The 24,795-nt window shown below is 34.7% G+C and overlaps 1 protein-coding gene across 4 annotated transcripts in view; it reads left to right on the top strand.

Annotated features, from left to right (window-relative positions):
* Nucleotides 1-2,740: 2,740 nt before the first annotated feature.
* LOC135586056 (uncharacterized) overlaps nt 2,741-24,795 on the top strand; it is a 28,002-nt gene continuing 5,947 nt past the window's right edge. The window contains exons 1-19 of one of the 4 annotated variants that reach the window (XM_065122996.1): nt 2,741-3,092; nt 4,128-4,287; nt 8,362-8,454; nt 8,878-8,980; nt 9,125-9,287; nt 10,858-11,032; nt 12,977-13,105; nt 13,200-13,811; nt 13,911-14,534; nt 16,398-16,466; nt 18,421-18,534; nt 18,651-18,896; nt 21,111-21,158; nt 21,266-21,406; nt 23,470-23,634; nt 23,723-23,785; nt 23,869-23,979; nt 24,078-24,161; nt 24,312-24,359. In XM_065122996.1, the coding sequence (XP_064979068.1) occupies nt 2,965-3,092; nt 4,128-4,287; nt 8,362-8,454; nt 8,878-8,980; nt 9,125-9,287; nt 10,858-11,032; nt 12,977-13,105; nt 13,200-13,811; nt 13,911-14,534; nt 16,398-16,466; nt 18,421-18,534; nt 18,651-18,896; nt 21,111-21,158; nt 21,266-21,406; nt 23,470-23,634; nt 23,723-23,785; nt 23,869-23,979; nt 24,078-24,161; nt 24,312-24,359 (3,276 nt within the window). In that variant the 5' untranslated portion in view covers nt 2,741-2,964. Of the gene's footprint in view, nt 3,093-4,127; nt 4,288-8,361; nt 8,510-8,877; nt 8,981-9,121; nt 9,288-10,857; nt 11,033-12,976; nt 13,106-13,199; nt 13,812-13,910; nt 14,535-16,397; nt 16,467-18,420; nt 18,535-18,650; nt 18,897-21,110; nt 21,159-21,265; nt 21,407-23,469; nt 23,635-23,722; nt 23,786-23,868; nt 23,980-24,077; nt 24,162-24,311; nt 24,360-24,795 lie in introns of those variants that run through there. The other 3 variants (XM_065122995.1, XM_065122997.1, XM_065122999.1) reach the window with 3 other exon arrangements.

The following is a 24,795-nucleotide window of genomic DNA, read 5'->3' as shown; positions in this document are numbered from 1 at the left end:
TTTCTTTCTTATTTATGTACACTCTCTACTTGATCAGTGATTTAGGCATCAGAGAGATCAAGTCTAAATACTTGATCTTTTACTATATGTACATAAAAAAGTACAAAAATCATTAAGAGTTTGCAAGCTTCACTTTAGCTTCGCATTAGAATATCGGATATCAAGAGCTTCATCTCGATATTTTTAATGCGACTTTTAGTGGTTTCTTGAGTCAGAGCAACATAGTGGGCTTAGATAGGAGAAGTCATCCCAACATTATACTGAACGGTCAAATCTTCTTTACCATAATAATCCATAAAAAGAAAGTTTATGCACGAGTTTTTCCTTTCCTTTTTGCACATCAATGAATCAACATAAAAAAAAATTGCAAACTCACAATAAATTAATAAAAAATTATGTAAAGCCGTATCAAAGTCAAATTCATTAACAAGTTCAATAACAACGGTAGAGAATAATTAGGAGTGGCATTGAAAATTCAATAAATGTGATGAGATACATCATTCACGATGACTTCGATAAGGACATCAAAGAATAAATGAGAGAGAAAATTCAATAGATATTTGTGTCTTTTAATTTTATTCATGCTTTACACAATATATAAAAAACTTATAATATGCTTAATAGCCCGATTTTAATTGACTTTTATGGTTATTTTTATCAACTTTTATGATTATTTTGGTCCTATAAACATATATTATGTGTAGTTATCATGTCGAGACAAAAAAATATCCAAAAATAAGTCAACTAAGTAGTTATTTTGAATATTTTCTAACTCCATAGATAAGTGTAGTGTTACTCAACATGGTACCATGGAGTTCCTGGGTGTTATATGATTAGATAGACATTTGTAGTAGTGTTTAGGGCTAGTTCGTTGTCTTATTCCATAGTAATGTTATGTGAACACTTATGGGGACTCTTAGTTATGGTGGACCACCTTGGACCCTTTGTAGTATGATTGTTCAGAGTTTGCAAAATTTATATTTGTAATTTGCACTACTTATCAAATGTTCATCGAAATATCTATTTATGGAATCGTGATTTAAAACACTTTATTTAGCTTGTCTTATCTTTTGTAGATCTTTAAAATATTTCAGGAAGACTAACCCTTTGTAGATTGATACACAAGGATACCGCATGAACTAGGTATGACTAGTTATGTTCGTAACAACACATTATAATATATATATATATATCATACTACATGTCATAACATATATCGACACTCTCATATTGTACGTCATAACATATGCATGCACTTTCAAACATCACATTATAATATATCAATGTACTTTCACACCGTATGTCATAATATGTTATAACATGCACATGCACTCTCACATCTCACATTGTATATAAATATATTCATACATTCCCATATTGTACGTTATAACATGTACATGCATTGTCATACATCTACATATACTCTCGAATGAGTTATAAGTAAACATGTTCATTTACTTTCACATAATATATATATATATATATATATATATATATATATATATATATATATATATATATGTATATGAATGTTTCATTTAATAAGAAGCAAACATTAATGTCATATTTATAGCTAATTAATGACATTCATCTTATTTAAAATATACTTTTAAAAATATATTTTACTTCACATGCTATATATGATAATTATTTTAAAGTAAATTAAACTTATATTTACATAATTCATAAAATTCATCTTACTCAAAATATGCTTTCAAATATGACATGCTTGAATATAAATCTATCCATCAATCTTATGTATCTAGTATTTTTAGTATAACACATATATTTGATTTATATTTTTATTTAATTATCTATTACTCTATCTATGCATAATAACTTATTATTTATTTATAACTCAAACTCACCTTAAATATGATAGAACTTGAGAATCAAACCAATTATAATACCAAAGTCTTTTTCAATCATCATTTGAATTTTTATTGACATGATTTAACCTCATACTCATTCAGATTTACTATGTCGTAAAATATACTTAAAATATGTATCAATGCTTATATATATTTCAAATAGTACTTGGAAAGACTTTCTACATAATTTTTTTAAAAGCTTATATTTCAACTTTAAAAAATGATAACATTAGTGTGTCATATATTATATTTCTAGAATATTGATATCAAGATATATATATCTTTAAATGATTATAACATATACAAATTATTTATACTTCTATTAACATCTTGGGTATGTTATGTATGTGAAAAACTTAGATACTACACGTAGTATTTTCTTAATAATATCAATATTATTATAACATAATAAAATTATATTAGTTTATCCTATGAATTGTTCCCAAAAAATAAGATATAGATGACTGAGGTAATACTTGTATTAGATAAAAAAAGGGGAGTGCTGATAGAAAATTCTGAAAATTAAGACACTTCCCTTGAAAAATCTAAAAAGTGAGATTTTTTTTTCGAGAATTCACCATATCTTAGAACATACTAATAGCAAAATTAACAATATTTAACTTGAGCTAATAAATGGATATACATGTAACATTAAACTATTTGAAGGGTTGTAAACTATATTTAAATTGAGAAGAGAAAATGACCTATTTATGAACTTTGAAGGGATATACGTAAAAGCCCCATTGGCGTGTATGTGAATACTAAGCGTCTATACGTCGAGCGTATGTGTACGGTATGTGTGGTATTACATTATATTATACATCGAGTCTAATCCTTCTGCTCTCTTTATTTAAAGAGACTCGTCGCCCTCCGCCCGTCGTTAGCGTTTCTCCTTTCTCCCCCTTCTTCCTCACTACGTCCTGCCGCACGCCCCCCGACACGTGATCTCCTCCTCCGCCTCTCCGGGGAAAAAGAAACCCCTGAACCTCGATTGACACGGGCTAAACCCTAGACGGCGGCCTCCGCAGCGGCAGCGTACCACCCCTCGGTGCCGTCGCCAGAACCGCTCGCTCTAGGGTTTGGCTTGTCCCCGATGGCCCCCGAGGACGGGTTGCCGGAGGCGGAAGACGGTTTCAGGGCTCCAGCGCAGGTGGCGGTGCCCACGAGTGCCCCGCCCGAGTCTGCCGTTGGGGTTTCCAGAGATTCTCTCCGAGTTCTCGAGTAAGATTGTCTGCAGCTTTCTTGTTCCTGTCCTTGTTCAACTTGTGGTCTGTAATAAATGGTATTGTTTATCGCTGGTTGGAACTATATCGGTGAAATAATTTCAAGAATTGTGGTTCGAAACCCTTTTTCATGTTGGAAATTTTGATTCTTATGTATTAGGTTTTTGATGTTGGTTTTCGTTTTCAGCTGCTGAACCCATGACAATTTAAATTTGCCCTAATATAACGTTGAAAACTTCCAATTAAATTTAATCATTGGTTTATATTATCCTTTTCTTATGTGACTCGAGATGACACCTCTAGGCTTTGGCAGTAAGCGGATGTCACTTTTACTTGATTTAGTTGTGATTCTTTACTTGGTCCTTGAACAGGATATCGTATAAGGCTTTTGACAAACCTTATTATGTTATAATAGTCTATATTTTGATTGAGACGTGTTCAGTTTTGGCAAGTGTTTATATATGTCCAAAGTAATGTCAAAAGATATACAGTTACTTTTAAGGGTCATCCATGATGTCGAGGTAAGGTTGCCCCTTGCAACAATTTTTTCAAGGGTTGAAGGTATGGGAATAGCTTTTGCAATGGGCTGCCGTATGCTCAGATATATTCAAACCTTAATCTAACTTAACAAAGCCGTCGTGCCATGCATTTCATGAAGTCAGAGTATTATTTCCTTTGTTTCTCATATTGGCTTAGACCCTGGAATTAATTTTGCAAGGTTGTACCATGTACAGGATATTTTTTCATAATATCTAGGAGGCCAAATAGTTGGTTTTTTTTGTATTGAAACCATCGCTAATGGAGAAAATCATCGTGGTTCCTTTGGCATGTAAAGTAAAGGCATCAAAATTCCTGCCAATCAGTGTACGCTCTGTGCAGCAAGAAAATATTTTTGTCTAATAACTACTTTAATGTAACTTGTTTCCTTCCATTTGCCCGGATGTTTCTAATGAGTAGCAATTTACTCTCTGAAATCTTATGCTATATTTTTCTTTGTGTCATGAGGCCTTATAAGATTGGCTGCATTTGGCAGGTTGTTGAAGGATCTTGGTTCTGAGGTGTCAGAAGAATTGCTTGTGTTGATGCCAAACTTGTTGTCAGCTTTAAGACACCAAGATCCATTTGTTGTTAAGCAGTCGATTGCTAATGGGACAGCTTTATTTGGTGCTGTTTTAGAAGAAATTGCACTCCAGGTGCTATTTGTAGAACAATCATATTATTACCAGATTATTTTATCAAATGGGTCATGTAAAATTTGAATTATCTTTGATGTTGCCACGATAAAATTGATTGTTAGTAGTTGTTCAATGGTTCTTCTCTGATTTACCTCATCCATCCAAAATGTGTTTGTTATGATCAAATGAGGATATTTTGTCTCGGAACTTTTCTGGTTTTTAAAGAGCAAGGATAGTAATCAAGTTGAATGCTGACAATTTTGCACTTAAAAGTCAGAGGGCTTATGCTGAACATATTTATCGAAACATTTCTAGTTAGAAAGTTTTCTGTATGCATCCTATGCCCTAATAGTTGAGGAGCTACCATAAAACCAAAACTTATCTTGTTAATCATATAAAATTTTGGTTTTCTCTCCCATTTCATGCTTTTAATTGGTGAAAAGTCACAGATCATCACCCAGAAAATAAAAAACGAAAAGAACATCGATGCAAGTTAAACAATTTACAAGAAAGCTACTACTTGCAGAATGATGCTATGCATGTGACTTCAATGTGATAATCTTAATAATACAATTTGATTTTTCTTTGATCTTCCAATCATTTTAGGCTGTGAACAGACTATATGTTGCTGCACTGCTAAATGAAGGGCCAACGCTTGTTTATGCCTTCAAAAATCAAACAGACTCTTCAGCTTATCATGCTGGGTCCTGTTCATGCTTTTGTTCATCGCAATCTTTTAATAAAACATAACAAGACAACAATAAAAGGAACAAGAAATCCAGCTAGTCCATCGAGTTACAGAAATGGAAAACAAGTTACCCAATCATTGGTATATCTCACTATTTTATGAAGCTTTATGGTTAGAATGTTATTGCTTTAGTTATTGTGCTTGTTCCAACTTAGTGCCACTATTTCCCATTGTCTTTTCATGTCAGCGCCATGACTGCAGTTACTTGCATGCATCAGAAGTTTGTTAAAAATAAACAGTGAGCAGGAGGGAGAGCGATCCTAATTACTACATCATTGTCTCATACTTGATGATGATAAGTTGAATGTGCCTGCAGTTCAGAAATTAGTGGCTTGCAGTTACTTGACTCTCATGACCTTGATATCAAGTTTTGCATTTGGATGAAACTCTGAAACACAAACTGTTAAGATTTTACATTCCTAAATATCTAAAATTAGAACTATTCAATCCCAGAGATATAGTTTCAGGCAAGTTGTAGAAAACACTTCTTATACTTGTACTAACTTCGGTTTCTCTTCTCTGTGTTCGTTGAATGTTATAAGTATTTTTGTTATAGCTAAGCCTCAATTTTGCAAGATCGAAGAACGATTTAAAGTGGTATGGTACTGATTAGCACTTTACAAAGCTTTATGTAGATTTGATTCGAATTAAACCCTTCTCTTCTTGAGTCAGGCATACAGACATAGCACAGTTAAATTATATATACGAATGTTGTTTCTCACTTTTCTGACAGTTGAGATTATTTCTCTGTAAAAGTTTTTGAGGTTATTTTTATTTTAGAAGAACCAAACAATAACCAAAGAACCAATCTGGGATTTTCCTTGACTAGTTCTATTGCTGTTCTATTTTGTGCTTATACAACAAGAACAACAATAACAACAACAAAGCCGTAAGTCTTAATTATTTGGGGTCAGCTATTTTTGTGTTTATACTTTGAAGTTTTATTTATTTATGTTTCATTTTCTAATACTATGAATGCTGTGCCAGAAATTGCAGAAAAAAATGAAAAGCCGAGCTTTTAGAATTTCCAAAAGATTATCAGTTTTCCTAACTTTAGCTCAAACTGCATGGTTCTAGCTCTTTGGTAGGGCCACATCAACGTCCCCTTTCATGCTAATAAAAGGCAATCTTATAAAAATGTTATCAATAATTGTCTTTTTTAAGTTCACAGCCATGATAAGCTGTTCAACTGTTTGAATTCAGCTTCATGAATGCTTATTTTTCCGTTGAAGGCGATACTTTTTGAAGCCCTTACTAATTTACAGAATGTTACCCATAAGATGGTAGCCTTTCTGACTTCATCTATGACTTTTCTCCTTATTGTTGAAAAGCATTGTCCAATATCTATGGAGCAACTTGCTCTTGCTATCCTGTTCGTTCTAGATGAGGGTTACCAAGGAATTTTTATTTTGCAGAAACCTGATAATTCTGACATGAAAAGTTGTTTCAATTTGTGAAAAAAAATCTATTAACTGGCGGGGAATGCACAAATGTAGGGGATAACTTATAATTAACCATAATATTTATTTTTTTATCAGATATCTTTGTTTATTATTCTGGAATAGTTCATTAACAACACAAGTTAGATTAATGAATGATAGGTTATGTAACAAGGCACTCAAATAAACTAATATACTGTTCCTGTTAGAGCTCAATGGCTAGAAATGATCTAATCAAGCAGAAACAGTTGGTGTAGTTGTTGCCATGGATATCCGACAAGAATAATATGAGACACAAAACATGACAGTGGAATACTGGCACCAAAGTTTTAAGCTTCTGCAGAAACTGATCTTTTTAGCCTATTTCATTCAAATTTTGTCAATAATTGTAATATTTGTCAATCTCAGAAGTTCCAGCAATGTTGGACCAGTTGTAGGTTAATTTTGTGTTGTGTACTGGAATCAAATAGTTTCTATTGGAATTAATCATTTTAAGGTTTCAATTCCACTTTAAAGGTCTTGTCTTTGGTGTTTTTGAGTTGATTTTGTTTATAGGATAGATTCATTACAATACATGTTTATCTCTTTAGGCATATATGAGATAGAAAAGGTGTTAAATATAAGGAATGGACAAGACTAATTATTCTATCGATGCCTAGTCCTTAAAAGTTTCAAAATTTCGAACTTAGTCAAATTCTTTGATGGAGTATTATGAACAATTTACTATCATGTCAGAATAAATTTTATCAATATAATTCTCTCTTGTACCAAAAGTTTGTATTTCTATTTTTTTAATTTCTGAAACCTTTATATGAAGAAAAACTTGTTTTGGAGATAATTTTTAGATGACTCCATAAAAGAATGCCAACTACTGTAACTTCTTGACTTTGATATTCACATTTTCCATGTTTTTGGTCTAAAGCCAGTGAGCTGATGGATATTGTTATTCTAGAAGCATACTTGTATTCTTTAGAGTGTTGTGTATATGTCTGAAGTTTTTCACTTTTTCATGACTTTTTTGGTTGCAATTGTTGAATTTTTGATTGGAGACTACTGAAGCCCTTAAAAGTTAAATCTCAATGGGCTGGGCTAAACTGATCATTGAAAAAAATACATCAAATGATTGGAAAAGTACTCTAATTATACCGTGTCAATTGGAGGGCATATCATACTATGTAGTATACATATGCATCTCCATGCATCTGATATGGCCTGGGGGAAGCCTTGACAATGTATGGCACATGCTGCTCCAGCACATAATAACAACATATGACTACTTATGTTGCTGGCCTATGACCAGCTTGAGCTCAACAAATATTTTTTCAGTCCTTGCATATTATGGAAAAGAATTGAAAACTCTCAGAATTCTATTTTGTCATGGTTTTCATGTGACTCTCTATAGTTGTATGTTCAAAAATATCAAATCAGGAAAGTTGAGTACTATTGCATAGAAATGATGCTTGTTCATGCCGGAATATATTGATAAAAATATGTATCAGTACTTGCTGATACCTTGTGATCCCATTATTATTAATGCAACATCATGCTATTCACCTTAAATTTCGTACTGATGGATACATTTATTCTTTTAATGATAGTTGTAGCCACCTTTTTCTTGTGCATCCTGTAGTAACTATGTCTTTTTATTTCAATGAAGGCCCTTCATATCAACTTTAGGAACAATATTTGACATCATTTCATATATTTTATGATGGAAACTGTTATTTTATCTCCCTATATTTCTGAAGACTTATTGATTTACCTATGATATTTTCTGGGGTCTGCCATTGCTAGCATTCACCTCCTTTTTTCTGCTTTATTGCAACTTGAGATAATTCATGTAGTTTATTAATTTGTTTATTCCCAAGGCTTTTTTAACATTAACATTGCATTTCTACATCGCAGCTCCATGGTTCTAGTAAAATTGAGCATTGGCTTGAAGAAATGTGGTCTTGGATGGTTCAGTTCAAGGGGGCAGTCTGTGGGGTTCTGATGGAGGTAGGGTTTGCTTTGTGAAGCCCATGCAGGATTTTTATGAACTATCAACAGACTTGTACGTTTGACCAATTTTTTCCCTCATAATTAACAACTTAACTAGTAAAAGTTAGATGTAGTTATTTACTTATTTACTAACATCCTGGCATTTAAAGCTAGCTGCCTTTTATTGAACTTAATTCATTCTACTCTACATCAAGAATATCATGTAGCATTTGATAACACTGGCTAATACTCTAGAAAATACAGCTTTTAGGGATTGATACTCATAAAGTTCCTATTTATCTTGTCAAGCTAACCCCCACCACTGTGTAATAGTAAAATGTGTCCTTGTGATATCTTCTCTCTTCTACTTGTGACACTACAATCTTGTGAATTATGTTGATTGATATTTCTTGGTTTTTTTCCCCTTCTTTTTTGTTGTAGCCTGGATCAATTGGAATCAAGGTGCTTGCTGTAAAATTTATTGAAACCTGTATATTGTATTTCTCGCCTGATGAGAAGGATGGTGGAGTACTATTTACTGAAGGTACCAGTCTCTTTCTCTTAGGATCCCACATATAGATTATTATCATTTGTAACAATTAGTGAAGATATGCTTTCTGGAAAACTCGTGTGCAAATATGTTATTGTTTGGAACTAATTAAATATTCTGTTGCATTGTTATTAGCAGGAAAAGGAAGGAGATTTAATGTCTTACATTTGATCAGAGGTAATTCAATTCTCAATCCAGCTATGCTGGAAATTGAAGCAGACAGAACACTTGACCTTCTTCTGGATCTTCTGCACTTGACTAATAATCTCCGTGGTTCTTTGGTCATTGCTGTCATTAACAGGTAGGGATTTATATCATTATTATATGTGAACTATCATATGATCACCCAGTTCTAATGTCAAGAATAAGTCTCTCTTCCCATGCAAAAACAGTAGTTTGCAATTGGTTTGTGGCATTTGTATTTTCGAGTATCAATGCATATCAACCATTTGCTGTTTTGTGCATTTGTCAACCTCTTTTATGTATTCTGATATAAATGTGTGCATGCACATAGGCACATTAACTGAGTTTGGATGGGAGTACCTGGTCCGCAGGTGAACGACAGAAATAGCTAGTAGCAAGATGATGCTATATTTGAGACAGATGTAAAATAATAGAACATAACATGAGACTGAAACTGAGTTAAATGCTGGAAGCCTGGAAGCTTTAATTAATGTGTTCATGACCTGCATTTATATTTTTCTGCAGTTGATATTATAGAGTAATATTTCATGGGTAGTGAAAATTCCATGGGATTGAATTATGTTCTTCGTTAATGATTTTTGCATTTGAGTAAAATAGAAGTGATGCTATTTGACCTGGAAATTGTGTGATGCTATTTGTGAAGTCAAGAATATGATGATGCAGTCTTTTCTCTTTGTTTTGAGTAAGATTTGCATATACAAACATTTGAGTAAAATAGAAGTGATGCTATTTGAGCTGGAAATTGTGTGATGATATTTGTGAAGTCAAGAATATGATGATGCAGTATTTCTCTTTGTTTTGAGTAAGATTTGTAATAAGTTCTTTTATATGCTTTATGAAATGTTATTAAGGAAGCAACTGGTTGATTTTGTTCTACTAACCAGCAAGGATGAAAGGGTTTTTCATGACATACCACACTGGTGGAAATTGGATTCAATGCATGGGGTGCACCTGAGTCTGACCAATGCTTGTCATTTCCTGTCAATGTAATATTATAAGTTTAAAATTTAAATTTTTTTAATCTCGCTGTCACCCTTCTGGCACATGCTGGTTTGATACACACGTAAATACATATGCATGACACAGGTGTAAACCTGAAAATCTCGGACAATTTGTTAAAAATTTTCCTTTGGCATGTGAATTGACATGTGGCAAAACAGTCTATGGTTGACATAGATTTCTGAGTTTGTGATACACGGTAAAATAATTTTCTTGAATCTATTGGAAATTTTCTTTTTTTATGGAAGATGGCTGAATTATATGTTTCTGAGGAGTGGATGTCAATTTATTGGCCAAGGAAAATTTAGGTCAAAGAAGTTAATTGTTTAAAGCGCATGAGCATAGTTCGTCTTTAGGAATATTTAGGTTATTTGTTGGACTTGATTGTCTTTCAGTTTTTGTTGGAAGTCAAGCTCATTTTACTGTTGTTGATAAAATCTTGATTTGTAAGCTCAATTCACCCAAAATTGCCATCTTCTTGTTAGGTTTTCAAAGGTATTTTCTGTGTCTTAGTTTTTCTCTTATTATAACAAATTTTCACTGGCACATTTGGATTAGACTGTTCGGATTGTTTTAGGTGGCTTTGCATCAAGGTTTGCAAATATTTGCTTGCTAACTGGATCATGTACACTTAAGTTTTACTTTAACATTATTGTTCTGCTTTCCAGTCTTGCAAGCATTGCGAAGAACAGGCCTCTTAGGTACAAAGTTATTCTCTCTGCTCTGCTTGCCTTTGATCCTAATTTTGAAATTCAAAACGGTGGTCACGCTTCAAGCATCCGATATTGTCTGAGAACTGCATTTGTAGGATTTCTACGGTGTAATCATCCATCATTCACTGAGGTAAAAATTCTGTTCTACATCTTGATTTGTTCATGAATGGTTGTGTCCTTGTAGTTAGTTGTACCATCCTTTTTATGTGTTTGTCACGCATATGGCAGGTACAAACTACAAACTATTAATGGTCATGGGCTTCTCTGCATTCCTGTTGTTTATAAGTTGGAGTCGTATGAAATATTAGAGAATTAATTGTGTGGAGTCATGTAAATAATTTGTTAGACACTAAAATTATTAAAATGTGAACCATTATAAGTGAGATATACATTTTAAAATGAAACCAATATTTGAGATCAATAACCCCATAACTTAATGAAATATTCCTTCTTTTTCATGGAGTGATGTGGGAACCGGGAAGCATGGTATGCAGTACCGAATGGTACTGCCTGGTACGGGCGGTACGTATCAGTCCGATGGTATATCGGTACGCGGACCGCCCGGTACCACTACAATACTACAATATTATACTATAGCAGTGCTACAGTGTTATACTATAGTAGTGCTACAGTATTACAGTAATAAAGAAAATATATAAAATTGTTTGGTATACTAGGGTGTACTGCTCGGTACACCGGTACCGTATCGTACCAAGCCACCCTCAAAACACTGGTACGGTACGGTATTGCATACCTTGCTGGGAAGTATGTCATAAGTTGTTGAATCTATGATTCTGTTGTTGCATTAATTGTTAACTTTTAGCTTTTTATTTACGACAATTAAGTGGTCAAAGTTCCAAGTTTTTCATAATTTCGTGGATCCTTGTTTTATTCATTGTTAACTTCAGTTAATGTGGTTGGTGCCATGTCCATTTCATAGAATAGGTTCCATGTATGGCAGTTGGAAATATTGATTTCCTTGTTTCTGTAATTCTATCTTTGGTTTTATTAATGACAGAACAGTTATCTCTCGATTGGTTTCTTTTACATGTTCTCTTGGTATGTTTTAAGAGAAGTATTTTTACAAGTATACCTAATTTCAGACAAATATTCATAGTACATACTACCTAATTACTTAAGAGGTGCTGCAGTCCAGTGTACATGTACATGATTTAATAAAAGAATGAACATCTATATTTTTAAAATTGAAGAACTAGTCGAACTTAGACTATATGATGCTATTAACTGATGAGTTGGGAGGAGCAAGTATGTACACCAAGGGAGCTTCAAAGAACGGACTAGGATTCATTTAGACAAAACTGATAGTGGTGGACTGCGATGAGTATCTAACTAGCGTTACAGTGACGGTTGAACATGCTGATGTGGTTATAGATGAAGATAAAGGATAAATTCCTATTAGTTTTGGACTCTTTTGTATGGTTGTCTGGAAGAAGTCGGAAGTACTTGGCTCAGTCGACTGATACCTTACTGACAATTTTATATTTTCTGAGATTACCAAGTAGATTAAGACTTGGATGATTGGGAGTGAATTGGGCTTTTTCAGTATAAGCCCATGATTATGTTTCTGTCATAATGAAGAGGAAGCTTGAAGTGGAAAAGTTATGCTTTTATAGGTAGAAGTAGAACAACTATTGAGAAGATGTTAAACCTGGCATCAATTAATTTGTAAAATCTTGTTATCTATAGTAGTTTTATTGTCTTTCTGTTTGTGTTTTTGACTTTTTGTGACCTTACCTAGTCAAAAATGTTTTATTGATGACATCAATAACTGATGTATTGCATTTGTAGCTTCACTACAGAAAAGAAAAAAAATCTTTTAGTTGCTTTAGGTGTTTTTGGGTAGATTTCTCATGTGCATTGAGAAGCTTGATGATGTTATTTGTCATTTCTGTTGTTGTGTCTCTTACTAATCTTGATTGTCACATTGATAATTCTTAGAAATTCTGTACATCTGCCCCTTTATGGACTCTTAAGCTGTCCTGGATTTCTAGTTTAACTTTTTGTTGTCATAATTTGATCGTTTTCTTTAATATGTTCATTTTATTTATTTTAGTCAAGAGAAAAGATAATAAGGGCATTGCGAGCAATAAGCCCAGGTGAATCAATTGATCAAGTTCTTCGACAAGTGGAGAGAATGTCGAGAACTATGGACCGTGTGTCCCATGATGTTCGAGTCAGTAAGGTATTGAATATAGTTTCTTCTTCTTTAATTATCTACAGCACAACTCTAATGAAACTCAGAAAGTTGTATTCAAATTTTTTATGTGTGTCATCAGGGTGATCCACTATCCATTCAAGAGTCTGTATCTGGAGATGTTACTAGGAATAAGACTGTATTGCCACCTAGTGATGTTCTTTCTGAGGAGTTGCCTGCCAAGAGGATACGGTTTGATATGCCTTTTGAGACAGCACATTCTACTCAAATGGCATATGACTTAGCAGATGATAATGATGATGATGGAAATGGTAATTATTCCTCAAGCATATCTCTCGTGGGTAGTGACTTGTCACCTGCTGAAAAGATGATTGCCATGATTGGTGCGCTGCTGGCTGAAGGAGAAAGAGGTGCTGAATCGCTCGAGCTTCTTATATCAAATATTCACGCTGATCTTATGGCTGATATAGTTATAGAAACTATGAAACATCTTCCAAAGAACTTAGTGGTAGCATCTGTCCGGCATAATAATGGATCATCAAATGAAGAGACTTCCTTGCCCAGCATTTCGTCGCAGGTGTTATCAACTACTGCAACAGATCTTTCTGCACCGACTTCTTCATTACCTTCTGAGCTGGCAACATCTTCAGTTGGTGCTAATGGATTCAGCGTAACACCTGATGTGTCTTCTTTCTCTAGTCTTTCTACCGAGTCCAAGCGGGACCCCAGGAGGGTATATACTAATCTTTGTTTTCGACATTTTTATTCTTTTTCTTTTGCCTTCCTTTGTAAGATTTAGAATTGGATAGTATTTAATGTACTTTATCTATAGGATCCTCGCCGCCTTGATCCCCGTCGATCAGTGGCATTTGGTAATTCACACTCTGTGTCCTTAAACTTGGAAAATAGCCATGATATGCAGCCTGTGCCATCTCAGTTATCCAGTAAACCAGTTGCTATTTCAGAAGCCATCAAAATTGAACATTCTTCTTCGTTGTTGGCTTCTAAACTTGATGTAGAGCCCTCTGATGAGCCAGTTGGTCAGAATCAGATGATTGAGAAATTGCAAACAACAGAAACTTCGGAAGTTCAGGATAATGTTATGATAGTGGATCAATCTTTGGATGATACACCACCCAACCTGGAGATTTCTCCTGTAGAATCTATTGAAGAACAACTGGCAGCATCTACACCATCAGACGCTACTGCCAATGAAGGTGTTGTTCATAACCTTTCAGAATGTGATGAGTTTTCTTCACCTGATGTTAAATCATTGACCCCTGAGGATAATAGTCATGATTTGACCACACATCCACCTCTTGTTGAATTAATGGATGAGCAGAAAAGTGAACTGCACAGGTTAGCAGTTACACGGATTGTTGAAGATTACAAGCATCTCCAAGTTACAGGATGTGGTCAAGCATGCCTTCCTTTGCTAGCACGTTTGGTTGCACAGGTAATAATTATCCATGTTGGGCCATTTATATAGACTTCTACACATATCGGTGTGTGTATCTATGAAATTGTAGTTTTAATTGTTTGTGGTGTACAAAAGTATGTTTAATCGTTAGATATTCTTTTTATTTCATATCTAGAGTGTGCAATCTCAAAATGTATTTCTTGTTTCTATGTTACCACTTGTTGTAATGGATAGACACTCTGATGGCAAGATGTTATTGTTCTGTCAAAAAAATGAATGCTTCATATATAATACTTTTAATCAAGGTTCACCTTACTAGTGCATATCGGTGTATTGACCGGCCGGTGTTATGGTATGTACTGCTATGTACCGACATATCATGTTTTGGTACGGTAGGATGTACTGATCACACAAAAAAATGGTAAAAAATAGCTCCAAAAATTCCTAAAAATAAAAAAATAGATTAGAGTTTTTAAGTTGGAATTAAATATAAATCTAGTATAATTTTAGCAAAAATAATCTAAATTAGGAAAGAATAGCGGCACATATCCTTTTCGGGCTTTGAGGAGTAGCACTGTAGTATATTTTAGATCGTCCTTCTGTTGATATTGAATTATCTACAAAGAAATGATTCAAATTGTTAGATTATTTATTAAACAACTTAAACTTTAAGATATAAATGAATTAAGTAATTGATCGATGGATATACCTGATTCTACCGCCAAAAAGAATGACGGGACTCACAGGCAGTAGATTGAGGTCCTTGATCCTGTGTATCTATATATCAATTTAATATGTTTGTTGGACATAATTCATAAATTGATCCCACGACATAGTATACCGATACATCGTATGCCATTAGTGCATCAATGTGGTGATAGTCATAGTCTGATCGTCATGAACCACATGTGCCTGAGGCAACTTCTGAGATGAGTACAATTGTGGCATATATTGGTGCGGAGCATGAAGAATATCAAAACTTCTACTTTCGCCATTAATCAGTTACTCCATATCATAACATCAATCATCGTACGACTACTTAGAGAAGAATGACCAACTATCACATCGAGCTCTATGATATGATTCTTAGGTGGCATGCGTAAAATATTACTTCTCTGTCCATGCACCATCCTCAAACTGTGTAGTTGAGACGATTGACTCCTCAGCGTCGTCGCCATTGTCGGTCGAGATTGTTGTGCACATCGCTGCCATATATTCGGACCAACTGGATTACTTAATGCGATTGAGAAATTATCTACATACATTTGATTAAAGAGTTCTTCCTTTAACTTAGGTGTTAATTTTCTCTAATTAGCCTTCCAAGCTTGATTTAATCCACAAATCACAGTTTTGTGGAGTTCAAGAGAGTGCAAATAAGAGAATGAGAGAAATATGAGTGAGAAAGTGATTGTGAGAGTAGATGAGTTAGAGAGACTGAAAGGAAAGAGAATGAGAGGCTAGAAAGGTTTTAAAAACCCTTAGATTTAGTTCAAATGGTCAATGGACCATTTGAATTCAACAAATCCTAGCTATTGATCAGTATCGGTAGAAATCTGATCGTTATTGACTGGTATAGGTCAGATTTTGACCCGTATCGAGTGATATGGGGTCCCCTGTTATGAATCGCCCGGTATAGGGCAGTCCATGTGCTGGTCCCCTATCGGATCGGTAGGTACCGCCCATATTGCCCGGTACAGGTCGACACGATGAACCCTACTTTTAATCACATTGATGGTTTCACTTTTTTATCGCACTGCTTTTGGTTCTTTTAGGTGGAAATGATAGTCTAAAAACCATATGGAAGTTTGTCACTTGCTTTGCCACATTAATTTGGGTACTGTTTATGATTAATGCAAATTTCTAATGTTCTTTGCATCTTTTTATGTTTCCTCTTTGCAGACTGGGGCTGATGGTGATGTTGTTAAGTTTTTACAACAGCATATCATATTGGGTTACCATCATCATAAGGTACTTTTACTTCCACGCCACAATTTGTATTTGATCATTACTTCCAATTTTTATCTCGATGCCCATTACTCACATTAAATGACAAGGCTAATAAGGAGTGAACGTGTAATTCAATTTCCCTGACCAATCCATGCTGACTGATATTTTACCTGTCAGGGTGTAAACTGGGACGCAGACTGCATAATTTTGGGTGGTCTAGTCTGTTTATTTAAGTGGCAATGCATCGGCCTTTTTTCCTTTAAAGGCCTTGATGCATCTTAAGGGCTCGTAAGCATCTCCGTTTTTGCTCTTCACCTGACTGTTTGCATGCCTGTTGCCAGCCTCATCTCCTGTGGATCTTGTCCTCCTCTTTTTCTTTTTCTTCTCCTTTTCCTCATCCTTGCTTCTTTCTTCTTCCTCTGTTTTCCTCCTCCTTCCCTTTTGTTCTTTGCTTCTTTTATGTTCCCTTTTTACAAACTGGGATTGATGGTGATGTTCTTAAGTTTTTACAACAACATATACTGGGTTACCATCATGATCAGGTACTTTTACTTCCACAGCAGAATTTGTTTTTGGTCACTACTTCCAATTTTTGATTTATATGTCCATCGCTTAAATTAAATGACAATGCTAGACAGGAAGAAGTATGGAATTCAATTTGACACTGACCAATCTGTATACTTATTGATTCGGGTTTGAACCAGGATCCTGACTGTCCCATTTCAGGCAGTCTTGTCAGCCTATTTCATTAAGTGGCAAGACATTGTTCTTTTCTTTTTTAAAGGCCCTAATAGGCACTGATGCTCCTTTAGGGCTTGTAAATCTCCCTCTCCACTCTCTGTCACCCAACCAGCGCCCCTCATCTAATGTCTGCTACATTTTGTCCTCCTCTTGTTCTTCTCCTTCTCCTTGTCCTCCTCCATACTCCCCTTGGTACATGCCAGTGCATCATGTGTTTGCACACCTGCATGGACTGAACTTGTATCTGTCTAGCCATATACCGATATAGGTCCAGTACCTAAAGTTGCATTTGAACTTGGGAGGTATAAATTATGGTATATGTAGTAAGATATGTGTAAGTATTTGTCTGTCTATTGTGGAGTCACATTAATTGATACAATTATCATTTACTTGCTGATCTATGTTCCAACAAATTCATGTTTGTAAACAGTGTTGTAGAATCACTGCTGGCTTTCTTGAAGAACTGTGCAATATATGATCATCCGATCTTATGTAACATAAATTTTCATTCTTAATTCTCATGAACTTTTCATGGATGAATAATAATGCAATTGTGAACTCCTGGTTCATGATTTAATCCTACAAACTATGATTCTTGCCTATCAGAAGGCCGTTTTAACCGACTCAAATAGTTTGGACATTACAGATAGCTATCGGTGCTGTAGCTTCTGCTGTTTGGAAGACCCTTTTCAAGTGCTCTGATTGTAGTGTTTGCATTCTTTGAAATTATGTCTATTTCATGCATGTTATACAAATAACTTGGTATTCTATTATAAATGCTTGATATTCTCTATTAGTGGAGGAATGATTTCTGGAAGCACTCAAGATATAAAGTAACAGAAGGATGGTTATATCACCATAATCTTAGCTCAAGAAGCATAGGATTTGTGCTGCTATGCCTCTGAATGTCTGATGTATATTGATATAACAAATTTCTTTTCTGTAAGAATGTGTTGTTATTATATATATGCATATACGTGTTAATGTGGAGGTGTACATAAGCTTAGCTTGGACTTCCAGGCTATTGCTTGCCAGGTCTGTTCCTTGGTCATCACTTGAAAAAATGAAAACTGCTTATATGCAGGATTTCAGCTATGCATGTGTATTTCCCTAACTATTCCTTTTATGTGATTTAAATTATCAATTTTTTTGTTTAAAATTGATGTAAAATTTGTATATTTCATTTTAAGATATGATTGCGTTCACATATTCAGTATTTTTTGTACCTTTGCAGGGGCACGAGCTTGCAATGCATGTTCTCTATCACCTGCATGCAATTATGATTTCTGAATTAGATGATTGTTCTTCCTCAGCTGCTAGTAGTTATGAGAAGTTTCTTCTGGGAGTTGTAAGCATTCTTTTGAAATTTAATATGTATTGCGAACTTTTATTTCTTTTAGTCTCTTGGTCTCTTAAAATATTTTCTCTTGCTTTAAAATTTTTTATTTGCTGTTGCATTGGCAGGTAAGGACATTGCTGGATTCCTTGCCCGCTACAGATAAATCATTTAGTAAACTGCTTAGCGAAGCTCCATTTCTACCTGACTCTTCATTGAAATTGTTGGAAGATTTGTGTCATTCAAATGGTTATGAGCACAATTTAGGAGAAAATCGTGAAGGTGATCGTGTCACTCAAGGTCTTGTTGCTGTATGGAGCTTGATTTTGGGACGTCCTCCTTATCGACAAACTTGTTTGGATATTGCTTTGAAGGTTTATATTTCTTACCACAATAACTAAATGTATCAGAATGTCTATGAATTGCTCAACTATTACCTGCTAACTATAGTTGAAAATTGAAATATTAAGTTGCTTCTCTTCTGAGTTATGTAGTTTGTATTGAACTATTGATTATGTGTAACTTTCTTTTGTTGGCAAATTTTGCACTTGTTCTTTTTAACATAAGAGTATTCTGGTATCATATGTCATGATGCTGGCTCCGCCCCCCAGAATGGTTATCAGTATTGTCTGAGAGTAAGAACTTGTAAAGTCAATATTCATAGTTGGCAAGAAACGAAGGGCATGACAGTTGGACCAAGCTGCTCTCATCTTTGTCAAGAAACCAATTTTAATGACTTCACAGCTACAATGTTTTCTGACATATCCTTACCTTTGCGTTAGAACTTAGAACATTTGAAAATTTTGGGGTCAACTAATATATGTCATCTTCTTTCTGTATTCTTGTTTTTTTACATTTAATTCTAGTTTTGGATTGTAATGTGGTTGCACCTTTTGAATTCCGTGATTCAGTTCCTCTTTACTCTTTTTTTCCCTACACATTCTTGTATTTGTAATCGTTGATCTATCTTGTCTGGAAAACAACTTTATCTTGGAATAACTTACATTAATTGAGCACTATTGTATCTTCCCCTTGAGGAAAAGTTTGCAATCAAGTCTTTATCTCTTTCCTCTGTTGTTAATGCTGACATCATATAACTTGTGAAATCCTGCTATTATCTTGGATGGTTTGTGCCTCTCAGCTATCCTCTCTCAAGTTCTAGTTTGGACATGTATGTCTTACCATATAAAAATTCATCTTCACCAAGCTTTTTCTTTCGAGTAAGTGTTTGTTGCAAGTTGTCAGATGGACTTTTTTTGGTTCATTGGTATAGAATGGCATTGGCTGCATGGTGACAAGGTCATACTATTGGACATGAAAAATAAAAAAAAAAGGTAAAGAAAGAGGAAGGGCAAAAAGGTAGATGAATAGAAAGAAATATTTCCACGTGTTATTTTAATTTAGTAGCTAGATAGGAAGAAAAACAAAGAAATAAGGGGGAAAAAAGGAAAGTAGGACATTAGGACATGCCTGTATTCCTTGTTACAAGTCCTTGTCTATGTTGGTATTGGAAGCACAAAGAACGGAAATGGGAGTTCTGGCTCTCAATAGTGGTGAGATGCTTTCAAGTCTAAATCCTCTCAAGAGGAAGGATGGAGGTGCAAACCCCTCTTGCCAAAGACTCAAATATGATAATGGAACTAAAGGTTGGTTCAACCCAGGGTTTGATGTTTCAATGGATCCGTATGTACAGGTCTGATGAATTCTAAGTATGCAGGACGCTCTATACCAAGTAGTCCAGCAGATAACCAGGGCTTAAACTCGGCCTAAACATTGCAGTAAACACACCTCAACATGACCCAATTTAAAGAGACCTGTTGGGTCTCTTCTGAACTGCAAAAGATGGCTGTTCAGCCAAATTAGCAAGGCTCTTCCCTCCCCCTCTTTTTAAAGGGTTTTGGATGGCTGAAATCCTAAAAGTATAGGCGTTGTGCTGATGTACCATTGTTGGTACACCCTGCACGTACTAGACCTGTGCTGGTTTGGCCAGGAACCTGCATGGTATTTGAAACCGCAAACCATGGTTCAACCATTAGTAATTTCAATGTTCATGGCTTCTAATGTAAATTTATCTCTAGACGCAAAATGAACTCATCTAAGGCATTGTGTGGCAGTCAAAATCTCTCAGGTTTTGGTAAAAAAATAGGCACTCAAAGGCTATGGATTGGTATATATGAGTCTGACTCAATCTTTTTGTCAGTTTCAATCGTAAACCTACTAAGTGTTAGAGGAAATAAGGGGTTTGAGCCCAAACCAAAGGGGCTGTGATTTGTGACAATGTGGTTATTGATCAGTGCACAAAGTTACAAAATGATTATCCATTGATTGTATGTCCTTTACTATAACTAAACTGAATTAGGGCAAAATGTGTATTTTATCGATGCATAGATCTTAGTCATACCATATGGCTGCAATATCTACCATGCATACTTATATGGTCTAAATTGATATTTAACCATTCACAACTTGTCCAATCATGGAATTAAGCAGGTTCAAAGTTGAAAACCTTAAACTATTTCATCATATTTAGTTCTCAGTACTTACGGATATCTAGTGTTTTGGCTTATGAGTTTATGTTTGGCCTGCAGTGCGCTCTTCATTCTCAAGAAGAAGTTAGAGCTAAAGCTATTCGACTGGTAAGCATACTTTGAATTCATTACTTGACACTGGCAATATTCCTATGTTATTATCCTTGTTTTGTTATTTTCTTCAATTCTAATCTTGCTTTACTGTGACATACTAGGTTGCGAACAAACTTTATCCTCTCAACTTTGCTTCAGATATAATTGAGCAGTTTGCAGTGCGCATGCTATTGTCGGTTGTTGACCAGCAAAGTTCAGAAGCGGATACCAGTCTTGTATACTCCAATGAACAACAAACAGAAGTAATTTGATACAGCTTATATGATATATATATCTCATTAAATTATACTTTTCATATTTCGAATTTCTCTAGTAGATTAATTTAGTATGTCATAAGCATTGTTTCTTTGCACTTCAGTATCACACTTCTTTGATGCGGAAGATTAACATTCTTTTTTATTGTTATTTTCTCTTTGGTCATGATATTTTATTAATCACATTCTTCCCCAATCTATTTCTCTGTGTCAAAGGCACTGGTTTGTGTTTCCACGTGGATGCTTATCCATAAATTAGAAATGTTCATAGTGCACTATTAACTGTATTGACTATACTGTGCAGTATACTGGTGTTTGCTAGTGTACCTGTATGGTGTCTTATACTCTCTTTGGGGAATAGTGGCATACCCTTAGCATTGTGATTAACTTATACCAGCAAGCTCATCAGTATTGATCAGCCTAAAGAATGATATAATACTGGTACGTATAAATAATGATCATTATTGTAAGAGTTCAGTTGGCAGTCATTTTACTCAGTCTAATAGATTGAGATCCAGCATGTACTACATATGTAGCACAGCATATATTATACTGCATGAAACCAGTGCAGTATAAATTTTAGAATGTCAGTTGTTGTGCTGGCTTATAAATTTTGGAATGCATAAAACCAGTGCATGGCAGGTCATAGTTTCATACATCTTTAATAGGGACACACCAGTTTCAGCCAGCCAAGCAAACCCTAATCTTTTCCTGCATGGTGCGCCTCCCAGATGGGATAGGTATAACTTGATGATCAAAGTATCTTTTTCTTTTCTTACTGGTATTGGCGGAAGCTTGATGTTGGTAAAGTATGGCAAATTGTTTTATTATCATGGTGTCGTAGTTAAGCCATTAGATGCCAAAATAGATGCCTGAAAGCTAGGAAAAATTGCTAGGTATCATTATTCTGATAAGGTTGGAATGGCATGGATAGACTGCTAGTATATATTTGTAAACATTAGGTAAATGGCGTGCCACCTGGATGGTCAGATGTCATGTTAGATGAACTACGTAACACCACAGTGTATTTTTGGCTAATGAAGTTCACAATTAGAAATAGTCGACTGCAGTACGTAAACACAATTTCATGTAATTTATTTTTTGCTGAACAGGAAAGTAACCTGTTCTCCTGTGTGGTTAGAGCAAGTCACCAAGCCAAAATTGAAGTTTCTATTTGTGTCAGTTCACAGCCCTGACTCGTGCAGGAGGTGCAGACCGATGGTAGCTAGGTTTTGGCTTGTACTGGTCAGAATGCTCGTGTTCCTACCAATATAACGCAAAATTGTCCCATGCCAGAAAGATATTACCATGCCCTCAGGCCCAAAATGACCATCTGCATTTATACACAGGCTTTTTTGTGTGAATAATGACATTTTCTATGAACCAATTGGCAATGCTTGAATGTTTTTTTATTCACTGAATTTGTGTTGTAATAAATTTCTAATCAACTACATGATGGGTATGCAGATGTCTGCTTGTTATATATGATGCACTAAAGTGTGATTTCTGTTTGTTTTCATGCCATAACTTGCTTTTTCAAGATTTTGACATTGTAAAATTCATAGCTCTTCTTTCAAGCATGTCGTATTTTATAAGTATGTCTAAAACGTGTTTGTACTTTGTTATTAATCAATAATAGAGATCCATTTCTGGCATTTCTTCTAAATATCTTGATTTGCATCTCTTTGTTTTTTCCTTTTGAATGACTAATCCTATCAGGGTTTCATATTTTCTGTCATTGTTCTAGTTAAGTTAGTTATCTTGGTTGCTTCGCTGCTTCTTCTCTGTATCACAATTGTTACTAAATTATATAACCTCCTTCGTGCAGGACATTTGTTATGACCTGTTTTCGGTTATTTATATTGCATAATATCACATAATTATATTATCTCTAATCAACTGTTGTTTCTTATGGTCTATTACTTGCGTGTATTGGCTTCTTATAAGGTTCTACATCTTATATTGTTTATATGAGTCACCTTTTATTGTCAACAGAGCACCTTTTGTATCTGTTTGGTATAATATTTTTCAATTTCCAACTTATATATCAGATGGCTAGTCAGGATGCATTTGTTAGTGGCTCCCAGATTTTAGAGCCTGCTGCTTCTGAGAGTGATGCTGATAAGGATAACCAAACTTCTGTTTTGAAAGTTCCAACAATATCTCTTTCTGAAGCACAACGACAGACATCATTGTTCTTTGCTCTTTGCTCGAAGGTTTATATCATGGATTCTTATCTTTCTGTGCTCATCAACGTAGAGATTAACAGTGAGAGTTGACTTTGGTCTTCTTCTTTTTTGGCAGAAACCAAGTCTTCTCCAATTAGTATTTAATATATATGGGAGAGCTCCAAAGGCTGTCAAGCAGGTCTCGTGCCAATCTTCACCTAAGTTTGTTGTATTTACAGTGATGTAAGTTTAGACTAGTAACAACTGTAATATTGTGTGCAGTCTGTCCATCAACACATCCCTAACCTTGTGAAGAATCTTAATTCGTCTTATTCTGAGCTATTGCACTTGATCTCTGATCCACCTGAAGGAAGTAAAGGTCTTGTAGTTCTGGTATGTGTATGTTTCCAACGCATTTTTGTGTCTATGTTCATTTGCTAACAAATTTGCTGTAACTTCTCATGGCTATGGTTTGGTACTGTTAAACTAAGGTCTTGGAGACTCTGACTGAAGAATCAACACCTTCATCTGACTTAATTGTTGTGGTCAAACATCTATATGAGACTAAGCTAAAGGTTGTCACTTCTCTGAGTACTACTCTTGCATTTAGCTTATTTCATTCATATCATTTTCAAATTTTTGTATTAGAATAGTGACTGTAACTCTGGTTATTCTTTTAGTTGCTATATATTATTCCTCTGATGGTATTCTTTTTTCTGCTTCAGGATGCTGCTATTCTCATTCCAATGCTCTCTTCTTTTTCAAAGGACGAGGTTTTGTTACATCACTTATGAATAAAAGAATTTCATCATTGAAAAAAGCATATCACTTCCATGTTCTTGACATTTTGATACAGAGTTTACTGACTGTTAGTTATGAAAGGTCACTTACGCTGGTTATTTCTGGAATATGGGTTTTGGATTATTAAAGAACTCAATGATTCTATATTTAATTGCCATCATTTCAATAATTATATATGACAGTTCTAATTAATTTATGCTAGTTTTTCTCTGGTGGTTGACTTGAACTTATTCATGCGTAAAGGTTATAATTTTTTTTAGGATGAGATGGAAGTGCATTTTGATTTTTTATCTTTTATCTGGTGTTATCTTTTTATTGTCGGGATTTCTTTGACTATTGGTATCGATCAGTATCATTTGAGAACCTCATTTCATGATCAATTTTCACTTGTGTTGTTATTAATTGGTT

This window comes from Musa acuminata, chromosome BXJ2-8 (genome assembly GCF_036884655.1).
Source record: "Musa acuminata AAA Group cultivar baxijiao chromosome BXJ2-8, Cavendish_Baxijiao_AAA, whole genome shotgun sequence".
In the NCBI taxonomy this organism is placed as follows: domain Eukaryota; kingdom Viridiplantae; phylum Streptophyta; class Magnoliopsida; order Zingiberales; family Musaceae; genus Musa; species Musa acuminata.
This window is presented reverse-complemented; position numbering and strand designations above follow the sequence as displayed.